At 43.6% G+C, this 16,434-nt stretch overlaps 3 protein-coding genes across 4 annotated transcripts; 2 read left to right on the top strand and 1 right to left on the bottom strand.

The window, feature by feature from the left end:
- Window positions 1-1,109: 1,109 nt before the first annotated feature.
- Window positions 1,110-6,289, top strand: LOC4332358 (SH3 domain-containing protein 2). The gene is made up of 10 exons (XM_015772373.3): window positions 1,110-1,796; window positions 2,172-2,288; window positions 2,379-2,448; window positions 2,535-2,683; window positions 3,367-3,468; window positions 3,539-3,739; window positions 4,436-4,498; window positions 4,638-4,856; window positions 5,528-5,602; window positions 5,850-6,289. The coding sequence occupies exons 1-10, from the start codon at window positions 1,737-1,739 to the stop codon at window positions 5,976-5,978; spliced, it is 1,185 nt and encodes a 394-aa protein (XP_015627859.1). The 5' UTR covers window positions 1,110-1,736; the 3' UTR covers window positions 5,979-6,289.
- Window positions 6,290-9,706: 3,417 nt separating this feature from the next.
- On the top strand, window positions 9,707-15,484 carry LOC4332359 (LRR receptor-like serine/threonine-protein kinase FEI 1). 2 transcript variants are annotated; one of them, XM_015775628.2, is made up of 14 exons: window positions 9,707-9,943; window positions 10,636-10,871; window positions 10,965-11,100; window positions 11,282-11,353; window positions 11,430-11,501; window positions 11,642-11,716; window positions 11,980-12,051; window positions 12,137-12,208; window positions 12,377-12,474; window positions 12,739-12,909; window positions 12,988-13,320; window positions 14,341-14,586; window positions 14,731-14,864; window positions 14,979-15,484. In XM_015775628.2, exons 2-14 carry the CDS (start codon window positions 10,778-10,780, stop codon window positions 15,189-15,191), a joined length of 1,788 nt encoding a protein of 595 aa, XP_015631114.1. In that variant the 5' UTR covers window positions 9,707-9,943; window positions 10,636-10,777; the 3' UTR covers window positions 15,192-15,484. The 2 variants fall into 2 exon arrangements, with proteins under 2 accessions (XP_015631114.1, NP_001404407.1); NM_001417478.1 differs by having other exon boundaries at window positions 11,645-11,716; window positions 14,979-15,472.
- Window positions 15,485-15,580: 96 nt separating this feature from the next.
- Window positions 15,581-16,425, bottom strand: LOC4332360 (17.4 kDa class I heat shock protein-like). Its single transcript, NM_001402128.1, has one exon. The coding sequence runs from the start codon at window positions 16,330-16,332 to the stop codon at window positions 15,868-15,870; it is 465 nt and encodes a 154-aa protein (NP_001389057.1). The 5' UTR covers window positions 16,333-16,425; the 3' UTR covers window positions 15,581-15,867.
- Between the last annotated feature and the right edge of the window lie 9 nt (window positions 16,426-16,434).

Genomic DNA, 16,434 nt, shown 5'->3' on the forward strand with positions numbered 1-16,434 from the left:
GTTCATACCTAGGTGAAACAATGCACTAATGTGTAATGCAGGTATGTAACTCTCTGTTGGGCAGCTTTGCTCTGGCCTCTGAGACTGGGAGTGTGGCTGTTTCCCTACAATGGTGAATCGGTGATGCAGGTCACAGCCTTGCATCTTGCCGATTTGTCCAGCTCATTTGAGGTGACGGATATGGTGGATTTTGCTGTGTGTTCATTGTTTATGCAGTACTGGTTCCTCCAATTATTTTCATAATTTTCTTTTCTGTTACGGGCCGGCGGAAGCTGCCGTGACCGTGGATAGCTTGATTTCCAGTGGACAAGGGAGTATAGGTGGACTGTCAATTGCAAGTTTGCCAGTGGGAAACTCCAGTAACTAATGCATGCCTCAGAAAGCATTCAGTTGAGATGGCATGATGAAATTATTATTTTTTGCAAACTAGATGAGGAGATGACGTGATAGCCTATTTAAGCGAAAGCGATCGGGTTGTAGTCCACATTACGCAGAAGCAGCAGTAAAAAAACAGTGTCTACCTCCGTCAGCCGGAATAATGGCCAGCAACAGGGAAGTTCTACAGGTGGTAACATGCTGTGACGGTGTATCTAATTGGGTTTATATTCTAAGTTTGACACTGATGTCTGCTAATTTTAGAAAGGAATACACGTGGGCACGTCTTGGTGGTTACATGGATGCTCATACTCTAGCGGGTGTTTGATACGTTTGACGGTATTCATGTATGCGAACGACACACATACTTAAAAAAATTTCCCTCTTAGAAAAAGAAAAGAATTGTCTGAAGAGGATTAGATAAGTCATAAACCGCGGTGAAGTGGCAGCTTGACCCACTAGCAATCGCGCACAGCCGCACGGTTGTTATCATCAAAGATTCAAAGCTGAAGCCTTCAACCAGGGCAATCTCCATTTTCCACTCCCGGCCGGGTCGGAGTCGCGCGACGACGCCACCAAGGCACCAACTCCACGTCTCCGCCCCTTCCGGTTAATTCGCTCCTACGCGCACCCACACCACCACCACGCCATGGCGTGGGAGTAACGCGCGCCCGCTCCACACCACCGACCCGTGGCAACGTTTCTCATCTGGCATCCGGCTGTCACGTTTTCCCGTTCGCTACAGCCCGCAAACTCGGGGTTTCCCCGTCACGCCAGCCGCCCAAGCACAACTGCACAGCAGCGGGGACTCCGCCGGTGTGCGCCGACGCGAGCCGCATCAACCAGTTACCGCCACCCGCGCGGCAACGGCAGCGGCCGCGGCAGCGAATCGGGGCCAGGGCAAGGGCCAATCCATCCTCACCAACCGCACCACCACCACCACCACCACCACCGCAACCGAACAAAACTCGGGGAGGCCGCAGAATAAAGGCGAGGAGGCAGTATACCGGCGCGGCTGGCCTAGTGTAGTGCGCGCTGTACTGTTCCCACGTCGCGTCGAGGCATCGGTTCGAGCGAGCGCGCGCGCGACGCGGGCGAGGCTCCGGCTCGATTCCGTCGCCACCCTGTGACAGCAGCAGCCACCGCCCACCGCCGCCGCCGCTTTCTGGAGGCTTCCCGTTGGCTCGTGGTTGCGGGGGGACTCGCGGAGTCGCGGTTGCGAGTTGGCTGCCTGCTACTCTGCTAGTGTGCTAAGCCTGCCTTTTAGTTAGTCTGGGAGCACGCTACTGCTACTTTCCCCAATCCAATCCAATCCAATCCAATCCTCGCCGGCGTTGGTTCGCTCGATCGGCGCGGCGCGGATGGAGACGCTCAGGAAGCAGGCCAGCAAGCTCAGGGAGCACGTCGCCAAGCAGCAGCAGGTACGGGTTCCTTTGCCCAATTCCAGTGGCTCCGTCTCCCCACTATGCCACCACCACCGATCAGCGCGTGGCCCGATGCGCGGCTAAAAAACCGGAATTTGGGAGTGCGGGGAGCTGCGTGGTCGGGTTACTGGAGTTCTTGTTTGCTCCCCGCAGTTAATTCCGCATACCTAGTGGTAGGAATCAGGGTAGGGAGTGGCGAGTGCTTGGGTTGGGATAGCAGCAGGCCAGCAGTTGGTGGAAGGAGCTGAACATGAACTGCTCATTTGCTGCGCATTTCTGTATATCAGATGATTTGTTCCGAAGCTTGAGTTTCACTTGTTCCAGTAGATGTGCTTGTTTGGTAACTAATAACAGAATTCCTTGTGATTACAGGCTGTTCGGAAGCAGTTCAGTGCACGCTATAACCAGGATCCTTCTCTTGTCGATGAGGCGGAACTTGAGTGCCACCAGAATCTTCAGAGGCTATACAACAGTACAAGAGCTGCTAAAGTATGTGCTCCAACTGTTTGTTATATGTGATATAAGAAAGTTGTCTAGCTCATGATGTAAAAGTTATTGGGCATATGTCTCATTGTATAGCATTTCCAACGAAGTATTGTACGAGGTGTCGAGGGTTTCATTGCTGTCAGCACCAAACAGATGGAGATTGGTAACTGTTACCATGGAATATCTGTTCAACATCCTTCCAAATTTTATAATTTTTGTGTGATCACGTTGCGATGTTTCTTCCTGTAGTGAAAAAGCTAGCTGAGGATTGTTGCAGATATGGAAACGACAATCAAAATTTTGGTTTTATTCTTGCAAGGGCTTCAGTTGAGTTTGGTAATTCCCATAGCCAAATGGAGAAAGAGCGGGAGAATCTTCTTAAATTTCTTGGAGAGCAGGTGCTGTCATATTATCATTTTCCTCTCTTTCTTAAGTTTTCAGAACCAAGCAAAAACAAATACATTGCAACATGCAACGGATATTTAAATAAATATATCATAAATTGTATACTCAAAAAGCTTTATATAAATCCTAGAGGAAAACATATATAATCTGCAAGCACACATCAATCCCTAAATAGCATCATTATAAGCAACATGCACTTATTTTCTAAAAAAACACATGCACAGATGTTATGCTTATCCTCAAAACATCCCACTAACTCAAGATGTGGTGTGCGATGGCACTTACTATCACCAACACCACTAACTTATTTTATATTGCATAGAAATTTCAATGCTGCCTAGAATCTTGTTTAATGTTCTTAACCTGAATCTTCTAGGTTTCCATATATTTTTCTTTTTGTACCCTTGACCCTTGAGTTACCTGAAATTAAATGGTGTTCTCCTGAAAGTAACAAAACAGTGTAAAAAACAATTGGTGGATTCTACTCCAAGAGTACATATTATATATGGAAGTTTGCTACAAACAGAAACTTATTCAGCTTTGCTGATGCTTGATATTTAAGTTGATGGACGTAGCATAGTTTGTTTATGCAGTGCATGGAGCTGGAGGGAATTTTTTTTTATTGCTGTGTAAAACTGAGTGCCTTAATTGCTTCATTTCGGCTCCAATCTTGCAGGTTTTTGAGCCTCTTCGAGAAATGATAATGAGTGCTCCTCTTGAAGATGCCCGCCTGTTAACTTACCGTTATCAACGGATCAGACAAGATATGGAATCTCAGGTAATTACCCGAAGTGAGACTTCCTGTTCACCAGAGATGACAACCAGATACTAAAAATAAATTTTATTAGATAGCTGATGTGATGAGAAAGCAACTGAAGTCCAAGGAGAGTAGCGGTAATGCAGATAATTCTGTGAAACTGCAACATGCAGAATCAAAATTATCTGAGCTCCGAACTACATTATCAGCATTAGGAAGAGAGGCAACTGCAGCTATGGAGGCTGTGGAGGTTCAGCAACAACAGGTTACCTTTGACCGTCTCCTTGCAATGGTATGATAAGCCTCACTGTTCTCATAAAAATATTGCTTAACATCATCAAATAATATGTTTTTGCCAATGGTTAAGACTTCATGTACATGGCAAGTTGAGCCTATCCATCGTAACAACATGGCTATTTCTCTTTTGCTTTGAGTATGGTGTAACCAATACATGTACACCATTAGGGGTAGAAAACTGTAGACATCAAGGTCACAATAACCTTTGGGTTCTGAGCAGAATTGGTGTTTGTGGCCATGTTTGGATGTTGCTTTTTTTTTTTCCCTGTCAACCCCAATGTGCAGGCCCCTTTGTTAGTTAGAGCATATCTTTGCAATATGTTGACCCATAATCCTAGAAGTTTCTGCATATCTACGACAATGAAAAATCCCACTCCATTGTTTAAGGCCTTGGTTGGTTGGGGTGGTTTGTCCCAGTCCTTATAAAATTTAATACCAGGAATTTGATCGGTTTTCCTAAGGGCCTGGTATTGACTCTTAAGCCCACACTCTCATACAGGGTTCCTTTTCTCCCTGCTCACCTTAGATTGTAACAATCTTATCTTTTATATCATGTGGTTGCTTAAGTTCCCATATAAATTTCTCATCTGGATTTCCATTTAGTAGTTCCAGTACTTATACCATTTGTCCATAGGATGTTCCTTTCATAAAGAGTCATGCATCTCCAATTTACCTTATGACCCACTTGCAGGTTGATGCTGAGAGAGCTTATCATCAGAATGCTGCTGATATTCTGAACAAACTTCACGACGAGGTACATAACTGTTGCAAAAGAAAGAAATGGAGATTCTTACACCTGTTGGCTTAGAGGAAATTCGAATGCCATAAACCTGGAAAAAGTGTGTATGTTTATGCTGAATATCACTCTGTTTTTGTTCTGCTAATTTGCACAGATGGTCCAAGCAAAACACCATGATGAGCCGGAAAACCATTATGATGAGACATCATCAGATCCTAAAACAGCTGCAACACATGAGCATTCACGTAGCACATCCGAAGATCACATATTTACTAATACTAGTGAACCTACAAGGACTGAAACCAGTGAACCTACAAGGACTGAAACTAGTGAACCTACAAGGAATGGTCAGGAAGTGCATTATGTTGGAGAGGTATGTGTGCCCTTTGCACTGCTGCTCATAATGATCATACCAGAACTTATAATGTGTCACCAACTCACAACATCACTGTCTTTCATTTAATTGCAGTGCAGTATAAAATGTTAGACCTTAGCTTGTATTACTGGCATTGTATCTGTGCTATCTGTTTATGAGATGTTTTAGACATAGATACACCCTCTTACAAATATGGTACTTCGACTGAATTTTATGTCCACATGATATATATAAAGCGGTTTGATTCTGCAGCCACCTTAGAAGTTAAAATTTCGATAGCATGAGCAATACATATGTGATTTTTTAGAGCTACTTTTTTTTTAACTTTTTAGGAATGGAATTTAGAGCTACTGTTGGTAAAGATGGTAGTCTGAAATCATGTGAATTTAAATTCAAAAGGTGCAACTTGAACATACCGGTGTTTCTTCAACATAACCTTTTACCTTAATCTTTACATTTCACTTTATTCCTCTTTACACCTGGTAAATACTATCACCGAATGTCGGTATGGAAGTCACCTGGTAAAAAGAAGCAAACATATACAGGCAAAGGATAATCAGTATATGCCAAAATTACTAGTTCAACAATTTTAGCAGTTACACAATCAGTAAAACAGATCAGCACATTATTATACAAGCTGAGCAGTTTGTGAATTACTCATTGGTCAGGTAATCCATCCATTCGATGCTCAGGCTGATGGCGAGCTCAGTATTTCCGTGGGAGATTATGTTGTGGTCCGGCAGGTATACATGGTTTTTGCAGGTTTTATTCATGCCATGGGGTAACTAATGACCAAAATTCTGAAGTAAAGAACCATGTACTGTATAATTCACTGCGGTAGCATCCTAGTGTATACATCTGTGACCGCTGCAGGACTATGATCAGATGCAGTGCAAGCATATAATTGTCCCCTTGTTATATTTTTAATTCTCCAAGGGTGACCAGGGGGGACCAGAATGCTAACTAAGCATTCCTTGTCTGTCTTCACAGGTGGCTCCCAATGGGTGGTCTGAAGGGGAATGCAAAGGAAAAGCTGGCTGGTTCCCATCTGCCTATGTGGAGCAGAGGGACAAAGCCCCGGCAAGTAAGGTGATAGAGCCTGGATTGCTGACTACTTAATCTCTCTCATACTAATAGTTGCTTTCATCGCCCTGTTTCCCCTGTACATGGGGTTTTTCTTGAGTGAATAGCATTTTGTAGAACTTCTACCTTTCTGTGCATATTCATGTGCTTCTAGGCTTGCTGTTACCCAATAATTGTATGTAAAATTTATTGTTTTGCCTTTAGCATCTCGTTTTCTCTTTCTTTCACAATGTATAGAGCTATTGGTCCTGGGATGCTGTAACCTTCCCTTTCTTTTGTGGAAAGCGTGCTTCCTGCCAAAATTGTGAGATGGATTTCAGAACAGTCTCACTGGCCTTGTTCCTTCACTTTTGGACCCAAAAGCTCGTAATCTACTTCCCTCCAAACTCTATTTACTCTTCTTTTTTCTGTTCTTATCAAAACAGCAAAGCAAAGGACGGATTGCAGCATTCGGTATGTCTGATTGGGTAGAAGAAGAAGGCATGGTTGCTGGATTCCTGGATCCAACTTTATCTGAAACCCTGAACCTTAACGGGAACAGGAGCACTTGTTTGATTGCTCCCCTCCTCTCATCATTTCACTGCCCACAAAGTTAATTTGCCACTTTTACCTACTTTTGGCTCTGCGGATGCTGAATTTATGGGGCCAAGCCCTGACGCCTCTTCCGTTGCCGGTCCGCTTCGCGGAATCGCGGTAGCCTGGCCATGAGCGCGCCACCACCGCCGCCTCGCTTCTTGCCGCGACACGCACATGGAGCTCGGAAAGCTCGCGTTTCCCAAGCCCCGCGCGATGAGTGCAACGTAGCCCGGATTGATTCGCGACGTTAGCCCGTAGCACGTTGCGCGCACCAGCGGCGGCAGGACTGGATTTTTCACATTTTGGTCCTTTTGAAAAACTTATTTCGCAAATAGACCCCTGAAAAAACTTATCCCAGAAATGGTCCTTTTTGGGACGCCAGAGTGGCTGGCGCCGTCATCCAACGGGACGGTGCCAGCCTCTCTGGCGCCGTCCTCCTGCCACCGTGGCGCACGCGAACCGACGTGGCAGGAGGAGGGCGCCAGCATGGCTGGCGCCGCCGCCTCTATTCCTGTTTCTCTGTATGGAGTTGCAACGGTGTCATTTTTATTTTATTTTTTTGATGTTTTTTCACACTCAGGATCACGATACAACCAACCACAAAAAAAAATTAAACTCGAACTACCACTTAGCTAAGTTTGAAAATATTTAGCATACCACTTAGTCTACTTTGCACCTTCACTAAAATTAGACCATAACTCTTTTAGTAAAACTCTTTGATCAGCATGTTAAACATAATGCACTCTACCACTATATGAAATTACTTAATCTAATTCAAAATATAACCACATGAAATGAGATATATAAGTTAAACAGTACATAGAGATGTAATTTTTTTATTTTTATTTCATTTTTTTTGATATTTTTTTCACACTTAGGAGAACATAGAAACCAACCGTATAAAAAATAAACTCAAACGGACAAAATATGTGACATGTAGAATTTTCCAAAACTCTACCGAAACGGACAAAATATGTCATCTATTAAAATAGGCGTAACTTTCTCATACGGACTCGGAATCAGGCAAATAATATATGCACGGACATCTACAGAAAAAGTTACATCCGATTCTCCCCAGCTTTGCCGGGTTCGGCGATATTAAAACCTCCAAATTCCGCTTGCAAGATTGTGTTTTCGAGGAGAGAAGTTTTTCGGTGGAGCTTTGGAAAATTCCACATGCCACATATTTCGTCCGTTTGAGTTTATTTTTTACATGGTTGGTTCCTGTGAGTTCCTAAGTGTGAAGAAAATATCAAAAAAATAAAATAAAAATAAAAAAGTTGCACATCTCTCTCCTCTGCACTAGTTCGGAGAGAGGAGAGGAGAGGAAAAATTCTACATGTCACATATTACGTCCATTTGAGTTCAATTTTTCTATGATTGGTTCTTGTGTGTCCCTAAGCGTGAAAAAAAATATCAAACAAATAAAACAAAAATAAAAAATTTCGGGGGGGGCGCCAGCCACTCTGGCGCACTCCCCCTAGCCACCTCAGCATCGCCCCGCCACGTCGGCAGGGGGACGGCGCCAAAGAGGCTGGCGCCGTCCTGTTGAACGACGGCGCCAGCCACTCTAGCGCCCCAAAAAGGACCATTTTTGGGATAAGTTTTTCTAGGGGTCTACTTGCGAAATAAGTTTTTAAAAGGACCAAAATGTGAAAAATCCAGGCGGCAGGATGGGTCTTCGGTGCGTCGTGCGCAAGGGGCGGCGTGTATGGGTGGTGGTGTCCACCGGATTGATTGCGTGCGCTTCGCCTCACCGGTCTTGGGCTGCTGGGTCCTCGTGCAGTTATGGCGCGGCTCGCCTCATCGCCCGTGTTCCGCCGATCGCTTTGGGGGGCAAGGTAGCAGAGATGGAAGAGAGAGAAAATGATGCGTGCCGGAGACTTGCCAGTGTTTACCGTTCGTCTGTCTGCCTGCCTGCCTGCCTGGGTGGGTTTAACCCCTAGACTAGTATCTTCTTTTGGCTAAATTTTCAGGACATGTACTAAACTACCACGTGATTTTAACATTAGTGAAGCAGCTAGGGACTAGGGAGAGAAAGCATCAACCAACAATCGACAACGAAAGATTGAGGCCATGTCTTAGTTCACATCAAACTTCTGCCTGACTCTCAACTTTTCATCACATCACATCCAAAACTTTCCTACACATATAAATTCTCAATTTTTTTTCAAACTATCAACTTTCCTTAAACTTTTTTTTCAATTTCAAAAACTAAACACAGCGTGAGAAGCTTCAACGGTAGCAGGAGTACAGTAAAACGGGAGCAGTGGTGTGGAAGGGTGAAAAAACAGGCGGTTTGGCCTGGCCGATGGGAGGAAGGGTCACATCGAGAGCAGAGGACACCGGGTATGAGACAGCACAGCTCAGCAACCTCTGGGTCGCCTCGTTGGTCAGAGCTCCGGGCCCGCCACCAGCGACCCGTCGTCCTGCTTCACTAGGCTTTGTATAATTGTACCCGTAGGTGCTGCACAATCAATACTTTACCTAATACCTAAATACTCTACCAATACGATACGCCGCTTAGCTCAACTGAACATCTTCAGTATCATGGAGAAGTCGACACCGCGTGTAGTTTCCAGTGACAGACTGACATGCTCTATCTAGTTTAAAGCTGATATTCTGTAGAAATTTTGTCCTAATCGCAGGTCCAAATAGCTCAAATTGAAACAAAACAATTGGCTCAATTATCTATCTTGAGGTCTATGCCGACCTAACAAAATGTACTGCTCCTAACCAACATATATTGACAAGCTGCAATAACTCGGCCTACCTTCGCCTATTTGGAAGTTGAGAGCACAGGGAGGGCCGATAGGAAAGAGAGAAAAACACTGTAGTTTATCATCTGATTGTTCAGAATTTAATTCGTCCCAAAGGCTAAGCACGGTCCGGCATGGGAATCTATCGCTGTCCCGTCCCAATTGGCACGTCATTTTCACTCAGCATGCCACACAAGTACCGCTACGACGCAAAGGCACGCACACCTAATAACCAATAAATGTGAACGAAAAAGAGAAGGAAAGGAAAAGAAAAAACGGGCGAAGAAGAAGAAAAACGTAAAAGCAGCTTGCGGTGCGAGGCAAAAGCTAGTAGACGAGGCGGGGGTGATTAGCTGTTCGTCCCGTGTCCCGTTGCTCGCCCACGCCACGCCGCACGCGGACAAAACCGCATTCTCTCTCTCTCACTACACTCCTCCCCCACACTCTCCTCTCCTCTCTCCCTCTCGCAGCCACAGCACAGCGCAGCACTGGCCGCCTAATCTCTCCGCACTCTCTCCCCTCGCCGCTCCCTCCACTGCCGCTTCGTCTCGGCCGACGACCTCGTCGTCGTCGTCGTCGTCGTCCTCGTGTTCGCCGGTCGCCGCGCCGACGCGGATCGCCGTGCCGCTGTCCAGTGCGAGAGCGCAGGCAGGCAGGCAGGCGCAGGTAAAAACCTTGCCCCCGCTCCCCGTCCTCGCGCCGGATCTGCCGCCGATTCGTGCGGCCGCGGTGAGCCCGTGCGTCGCGTCAGCTTGTGTGTTGCTGAGTGGTGAACTGGTGATGCCGCGGCAGCGGGCGCTCAAAACTGGTGTGCTCGGTTTCGTGTCGGTAGCGTCGCGGGGGCTTGTGGGTTGGGTTGTGGCTGTACCCTACTTTTTGCTTAGTGGCGTCGGCGGCGGCAGTTGCGACGGCTTTAACTCTGGATGACTGGATGCGTGCTTGCGTTTTGGCGGTTGCGAGCTGGAATTAGTAACTGCTTTGTTGTTTCTTCGGCTAACTAAGTTGGTCCTTTTTTTTTTCTTTTTAAGAAGTAACTGAAAGATGTTGATTTACAGTAATTGGGGTGACTAAATTGTTTTCGAAATTAACCGCTGTCTAAATTGTTTTTGTTAGAATTTTTGGGGAAATTTCAAATTGCAGGTTCTAGGTAATTCAAATACCATTAAACAATTTTGTGGAAGCACATAATTTTTTTTATTAATAAATTGTCATGTTTTGGTTCTTATGGTCGTCCATTTTGCTAAAGAGGAGCCATGAGTGTGTCACAATGTACTGCATTTGATCTGCATATCTGATTGTTGCTCTGTTTATTTGATAACTTTGCATGATTGCTGATATGTTCCTGTTTTCACTTACAGTGCCAGCAATTTGCCTCCCTCACCAGGGGCACATCTACATGTGGAGTTCATTCCCATAAAAGAGGATGCACATGGTATACCTCACCCATGACCTCTGTAATAAGCTGCGGTGATCTTTATATGCTTCACCAACTGGTGAAAAATGGGCTCTTTTCTGAGAAAACAGCCCAGTTTCCTCTTAATTTTGTTAATTCTGCACCTTGGTGCTCGTGAAGCAAGAGCACTAAGTTCAGATGGTATGTGACATTTCATAGTTATGGTTGGTATTTGTGTGCTACATTTGACAATCTGTGCTCATTTATTATGATTCTTTTGACGGTTTCCTACAGGTGAAGCACTTCTTGCCTTCAAGAAGGCAGTTACAACTTCTGATGGGATATTTCTCAACTGGCGTGAACAAGATGTGGATCCTTGCAATTGGAAGGGTGTTGGATGTGACTCTCACACCAAGAGAGTAGTTTGTCTGTAAGACCAAAATAAACCCTACATAAATATTGTGAAATGCTTAGAATTTCAACCTGGCTATTATTTTGCTTCAGTAATATGGTTTTCGTTTTTAAGATGGCATTTTCTAATAGGAAGGGAATGATAACTTCATAGCTTCCATTGTTATAAATATATCTGACCACCAATATCTTTTGTTTAGGATTCTTGCATATCACAAGTTAGTTGGGCCCATACCTCCAGAAATTGGAAGGTTAAATCAGTTGCAAGCTCTGTAAGTGTGTGTTGATAGCGTTCTTTGCTTAACCTCTTTCTTTTCAGCATCTGAAATTACTATTTTATGTCATTAGATCACTGCAAGGGAATAGCTTGTATGGCTCACTCCCTCCAGAATTGGGAAATTGTACCAAGTTACAACAACTGTAAGTTTCTAAGTATTACTGTTTTTCCAGCATTTGTAACACCATGTCTTGCAAAAAACTATTCATAACATTCATACTGTTATGCAATTTTAATTGATGCAACTTTTTACGTTTTGTGTTCTGACTTGTGAGATGACCAGCAGGTATCTACAAGGAAATTATTTAAGTGGGCATATCCCTTCAGAGTTTGGTGATCTGGTGGAACTTGGTACACTGTAAGTTTTGGGTGGAGTTTCTGGTTGCTTTTTTTAATCATTTATTACCTCAATCAACCAATGTCTTTCCTGGCTGTCCATTTCACATCAGACTGATCTCCCCTGTCTGATTAGTTCAATCTATGCATCAGAAACGTACCATTTCACTGAAACAATCAACACAAAAGTTCTGATATAAAAATTAAGTGCACTGGATTGCAAATGAATTCGTTTGTCAATTTAGAGGATTACTCATATTTCTGGAATATGTTTTTCCCCTTCAGGGACTTATCCAGCAATACGTTGAGCGGATCGATTCCACCCTCTCTTGATAAGCTGGCCAAGCTTACATCATTGTGAGTGTTTTTTATCTTGATAAATCCATTGAATTTTTATGCTAACTTTGTGCGGCAAATTAAATAAGAAATTTCACCTGTGCAGCAATGTTTCCATGAATTTCCTGACAGGAGCAATACCATCTGATGGTTCACTTGTGAATTTTAATGAAACTTCGTGAGTTATCTTCTCTATGTTGTTTATTCTTGTCTAATTCAATATGTATATTTGAGCAAGTAGAGTGGGGGATGTCATGTGATAGAGTGCTTTTGTTTACCTCTTCATGATGCGCTACACTACATCACACTTGTAATATATCATATGATTTTGCATGTTGCAATGCAGCTTCATCGGGAACCGTGGTTTATGTGGGAAGCAGATTAACTCGGTGTGCAAAGATGCACTTCAGTCACCATCAAATGGCCCTCTGCCACCTTCCGCAGGTACCAGATGTTTCTAAAACTGTCTACATACCTTTTTTTCATGCTTCAAACATTTTTTGTAAATAGTTAAATGGTTAGCAAGATTTCAATGTTTGTATTTAATATTTATCCATCAATATCAATCATCAGTATCAGTTGCTTTTATATTTGACTAGGAAATATACTTCTGGCAGTTTGGGGTTCTGTAAAGTGTAAATTGATCCCTTTCTTTTCAGTTCCTTTCATGAACCTATGACTTATGTTCTTCTGATTATCATATGGCAGACGACTTCATCAATAGAAGAAACGGGAAGAATTCTACCAGACTTGTTATAAGTGCAGTAGCAACAGTAGGAGCTCTTCTGTTGGTCGCTTTGATGTGTTTCTGGGGTTGCTTTCTGTACAAAAATTTTGGAAAGAAAGATATTCATGGTTTCAGGGTGGAGCTATGTGGAGGTAACCATGTCATTGAATATGCTATGTGAATCATCTTCAATTTATGCGGTCCTTATAATCTTGCTTGTTTTCTTTTAGGCTCTTCCATTGTGATGTTCCACGGGGACCTCCCTTACTCCACTAAAGAAATCCTCAAGAAACTAGAGACCATGGATGATGAGAATATCATTGGAGTAGGGGGCTTCGGGACGGTTTATAAACTTGCAATGGATGACGGTAATGTTTTTGCATTGAAAAGGATAATGAAAACAAATGAAGGGCTTGGTCAGTTCTTTGATAGAGAACTTGAGATACTGGGAAGTGTTAAGCATCGTTATTTGGTCAATCTCCGTGGCTATTGCAATTCTCCCTCATCAAAGCTATTGATATATGACTATCTTCCAGGTGGAAACCTAGATGAGGTGCTACATGGTGAGCATGTTCAGTTTTCTACTTCCTATTTATTTTATTTGTATTGCATTCTTCCAATTGTTAACAGTTTTAGTTTGTCTTCCTCAGTAAGGAGTTAAGTATGTGTTCAAAGCCCAACATTAAATTAAGGTTTGAGGTGATTCAGTTAATGGATATGAAAGAACCTAGTGGTGATGGTGGAGTCTGCCATTCCACCACCACCTCTAGGGTTGGTGTTATCTTCTAAGGGTGCATAGATACTTTTATATGTGTGGCTTGGCTATCAGTGTGGATTGATGCTCTCTTGCAAATTACATATTCTTCCATGAGGAGTATACATATAATTTGAATTTTAGAACATAGGATAGTATAGTACTATAGTTACATTCAATCTACCTATTGGAAAGAGGTACAAGTACAACAATATCTTAAGGGGCATACTAGCTAATGTCAGCTAGACACAGAATGCAATAGCCAAGTGGGAGATGAAGACTTTAGTATGTGAAAATTGTGCCACTGTGGGGGCAACAAAGTTGTTCATTTTTAAGTTCTTGATCGTCCCATTTGGCTATTTTGTGGCATGTTCAGACCTCCATGTGAATTAGCAGCTACAGATTCCACGATGGATATTATTTCTGCCTCTTGTAACAAAAATGGAATGCTACTTAGTAGTCGATGGGCATGGGACTTCAGCTATTATGTAGTACGAGTAGAGGGTTGTATATAACATACTAGGACACAAGGACAGAAGATGCTGTCTACTCATGGTGATTCCAATTTTACATTGGCAGCGAGTCTGAGAATTATACTTTATTACTTTAAATACAGACCTCTGTTCATTCTTCAATTACATCTGGATCTAAACAATCGAGATAAGAGTGAAAACCTTAACCATGATATTACCATTTATATTCCATATGCTTGTGGAATATATGCATTGAATTTTATAACAACGTATAATTAGGTCTTACATTAGCAGACTTCACTATTTTATTTTTTAACATCAAGTCCTAATATCTCATCTATCTTCAATCTTGACAGAAAAATCTGAACAGTTGGACTGGGATGCACGTATTAACATAATACTTGGAGCTGCAAAAGGCCTGGCTTATTTGCATCATGATTGTTCACCTCGAATAATACATCGTGATATTAAATCGAGCAACATCTTACTAGACGGCAATTTTGAGGCTCGTGTATCAGACTTTGGACTCGCAAAGCTATTAGAGGACGACAAATCCCATATTACTACAATAGTTGCAGGAACATTTGGCTATCTTGCACCAGGTATGTTAAAACTGTTCTGTTTCATTCATTGTGGGAAAATAACAGCATATAACAAATGCTTACCACCTTATTGCATCTCTGGATTTTATTTATCAATATATAATTTCATATGCTCTGAGCTAATTTGCAAAATTCAAAATCCAGAGTATATGCAAAGTGGCAGAGCCACCGAAAAGACTGACGTCTACAGTTTTGGAGTTTTGCTACTTGAAATACTAAGCGGAAAACGACCTACTGATGCATCATTTATTGAAAAGGGATTGAACATTGTTGGATGGGTATGTATGACCTTTATGTCCTTCCATTTCATATCCACAGTTTTCTGATATGAATTACGTATGCCTTCAATTGATTTAATGTATTCTTGAAATAATCTACTTGCTCTGTGGCAGTTGAATTTCCTGGTCGGTGAGAATCGGGAGAGGGAAATTGTCGATCCATATTGTGAGGGAGTGCAGATTGAGACCTTGGATGCTCTACTTTCTCTTGCTAAACAATGTGTAAGTTCTTTGCCAGAGGAGCGGCCTACAATGCACAGGGTGGTACAGATGTTGGAGTCGGATGTAATTACACCATGCCCCAGTGATTTCTACGATTCAGAATAGGCTTCGACTTACGGCTGCTCTTGAAAACGCCACACTGCCGCTGGTTTTCCTGTGGAGGCACATTCCATTTATTCTTTGCAGATTATGTAAATTCATTCCTGCGGTGTTCGGCTCCAATCGGCTAGCTCAATGGGGAGGACATTTTTGTGTCTATGTATCTATGCTACGTACAAATTATTACTACTACATGTCAAGTTAATAAGAAACTTACCAGGAGATTACTGTACTTGTATTGAACTGTCAATCTCGGAAGAATGGAAATGGTAGGGATTAGGGATGCCAAGTTTCCTGAATCTCCATGAGCTGCTGCTAGATATATTAATATATTTGAGTATAACCAGCTGAATTTCTCACGCATTGTGCGTCTCGCGATCGAGAAAATATGCACTTGGAGGCTTCACATGTGCTAATTTCTTAAGACATAAGAATATAAGATTCATATTTACACTAATCAAGGTGAAGAAAATTGACTAAGTAGAGTAGTAGTAGAACATAATATAGTTCACTTTCATAATGAGACAACAGGTTTTACCGTTTTACATAGCGGAGTAGTTCGAGCGGCAACAACACACTTGAAAGGAACCAGAGCACACCAAAAACACCAGTAATTACACCTCACATAAGTGATCGATACACTTGAAGCCACAGATAAATCGTTTTAGATTAGCCCAATGCTCTAGCCGGTGATCTGGATGGACTTGACGTCGGGCTTCTTGGGCTCCTCCTTGGGCACGGTGACGGTGAGCACGCCGTTCTCCATGGACGCCTTGATCTGCTCCGGCTTGGTGTTCTCCGGCAGCCGGAACCTGCGGAGGAACTTGCCGCTGCTGCGCTCCACGCGGTGCCACTTGTCCGTCTTCTCCTCCTGCTCCTTGATGCGCTCGCCGCTGATCTGGAGGACGTTGCCGTCCTCAACCTCCACCTTGACCTCCTCCTTCTTCAGCCCCGGCACGTCCGCCTTGAACACGTGCGCCTCGGGCGTCTCCTTCCAGTCGATCCGCGCGCCGGCGAAGGCCGCCGCGTCGGAGTTGGCGCGAGGGAAGAGGCTGCCGCTGCCGGAGCCGAAGGGGAAGCCGTCGAAGGGGTCCCAGAGGTCGAGGGAGAAGGGGTCGAACACGTTGCTGCGGCGGATCATCGACATCGTCGGAATAGCTGCGAATTTGGAGGTGGAACGATCGGACTTCTCTGAGTTCTTACTCTGATGTTTGCTTGGTTTGCTTTGCGTTTTCTTCGTGGTTCTGCC

Source organism: Oryza sativa, chromosome 3 (genome assembly GCF_034140825.1).
Source record: "Oryza sativa Japonica Group chromosome 3, ASM3414082v1".
Classification (NCBI taxonomy): domain Eukaryota; kingdom Viridiplantae; phylum Streptophyta; class Magnoliopsida; order Poales; family Poaceae; genus Oryza; species Oryza sativa.

Excerpts from the sequence above, each read along its gene's own strand:
- LOC4332358 (XM_015772373.3), top strand. The coding sequence starts at position 1,737 with ATGGAGACGCTCAGGAAGCAGGCCAGCAAGCTCAGGGAGCACGTCGCC. Across the intron at positions 3,740-4,435 it reads TTGACCGTCTCCTTGCAATG|GTTGATGCTGAGAGAGCTTA; the intron begins GTATGATAAGCC and ends ACCCACTTGCAG. Across the intron at positions 4,857-5,527 it reads AAGTGCATTATGTTGGAGAG|GTAATCCATCCATTCGATGC; the intron begins GTATGTGTGCCC and ends CTCATTGGTCAG.
- LOC4332359 (XM_015775628.2), top strand. The coding sequence starts at position 10,778 with ATGGGCTCTTTTCTGAGAAAACAGCCCAGTTTCCTCTTAATTTTGTTA. Across the intron at positions 12,475-12,738 it reads CCCTCTGCCACCTTCCGCAG|ACGACTTCATCAATAGAAGA; the intron begins GTACCAGATGTT and ends ATCATATGGCAG. Across the intron at positions 14,587-14,730 it reads ATTTGGCTATCTTGCACCAG|AGTATATGCAAAGTGGCAGA; the intron begins GTATGTTAAAAC and ends TTCAAAATCCAG.
- LOC4332360 (NM_001402128.1), bottom strand. The coding sequence starts at position 16,332 with ATGTCGATGATCCGCCGCAGCAACGTGTTCGACCCCTTCTCCCTCGAC.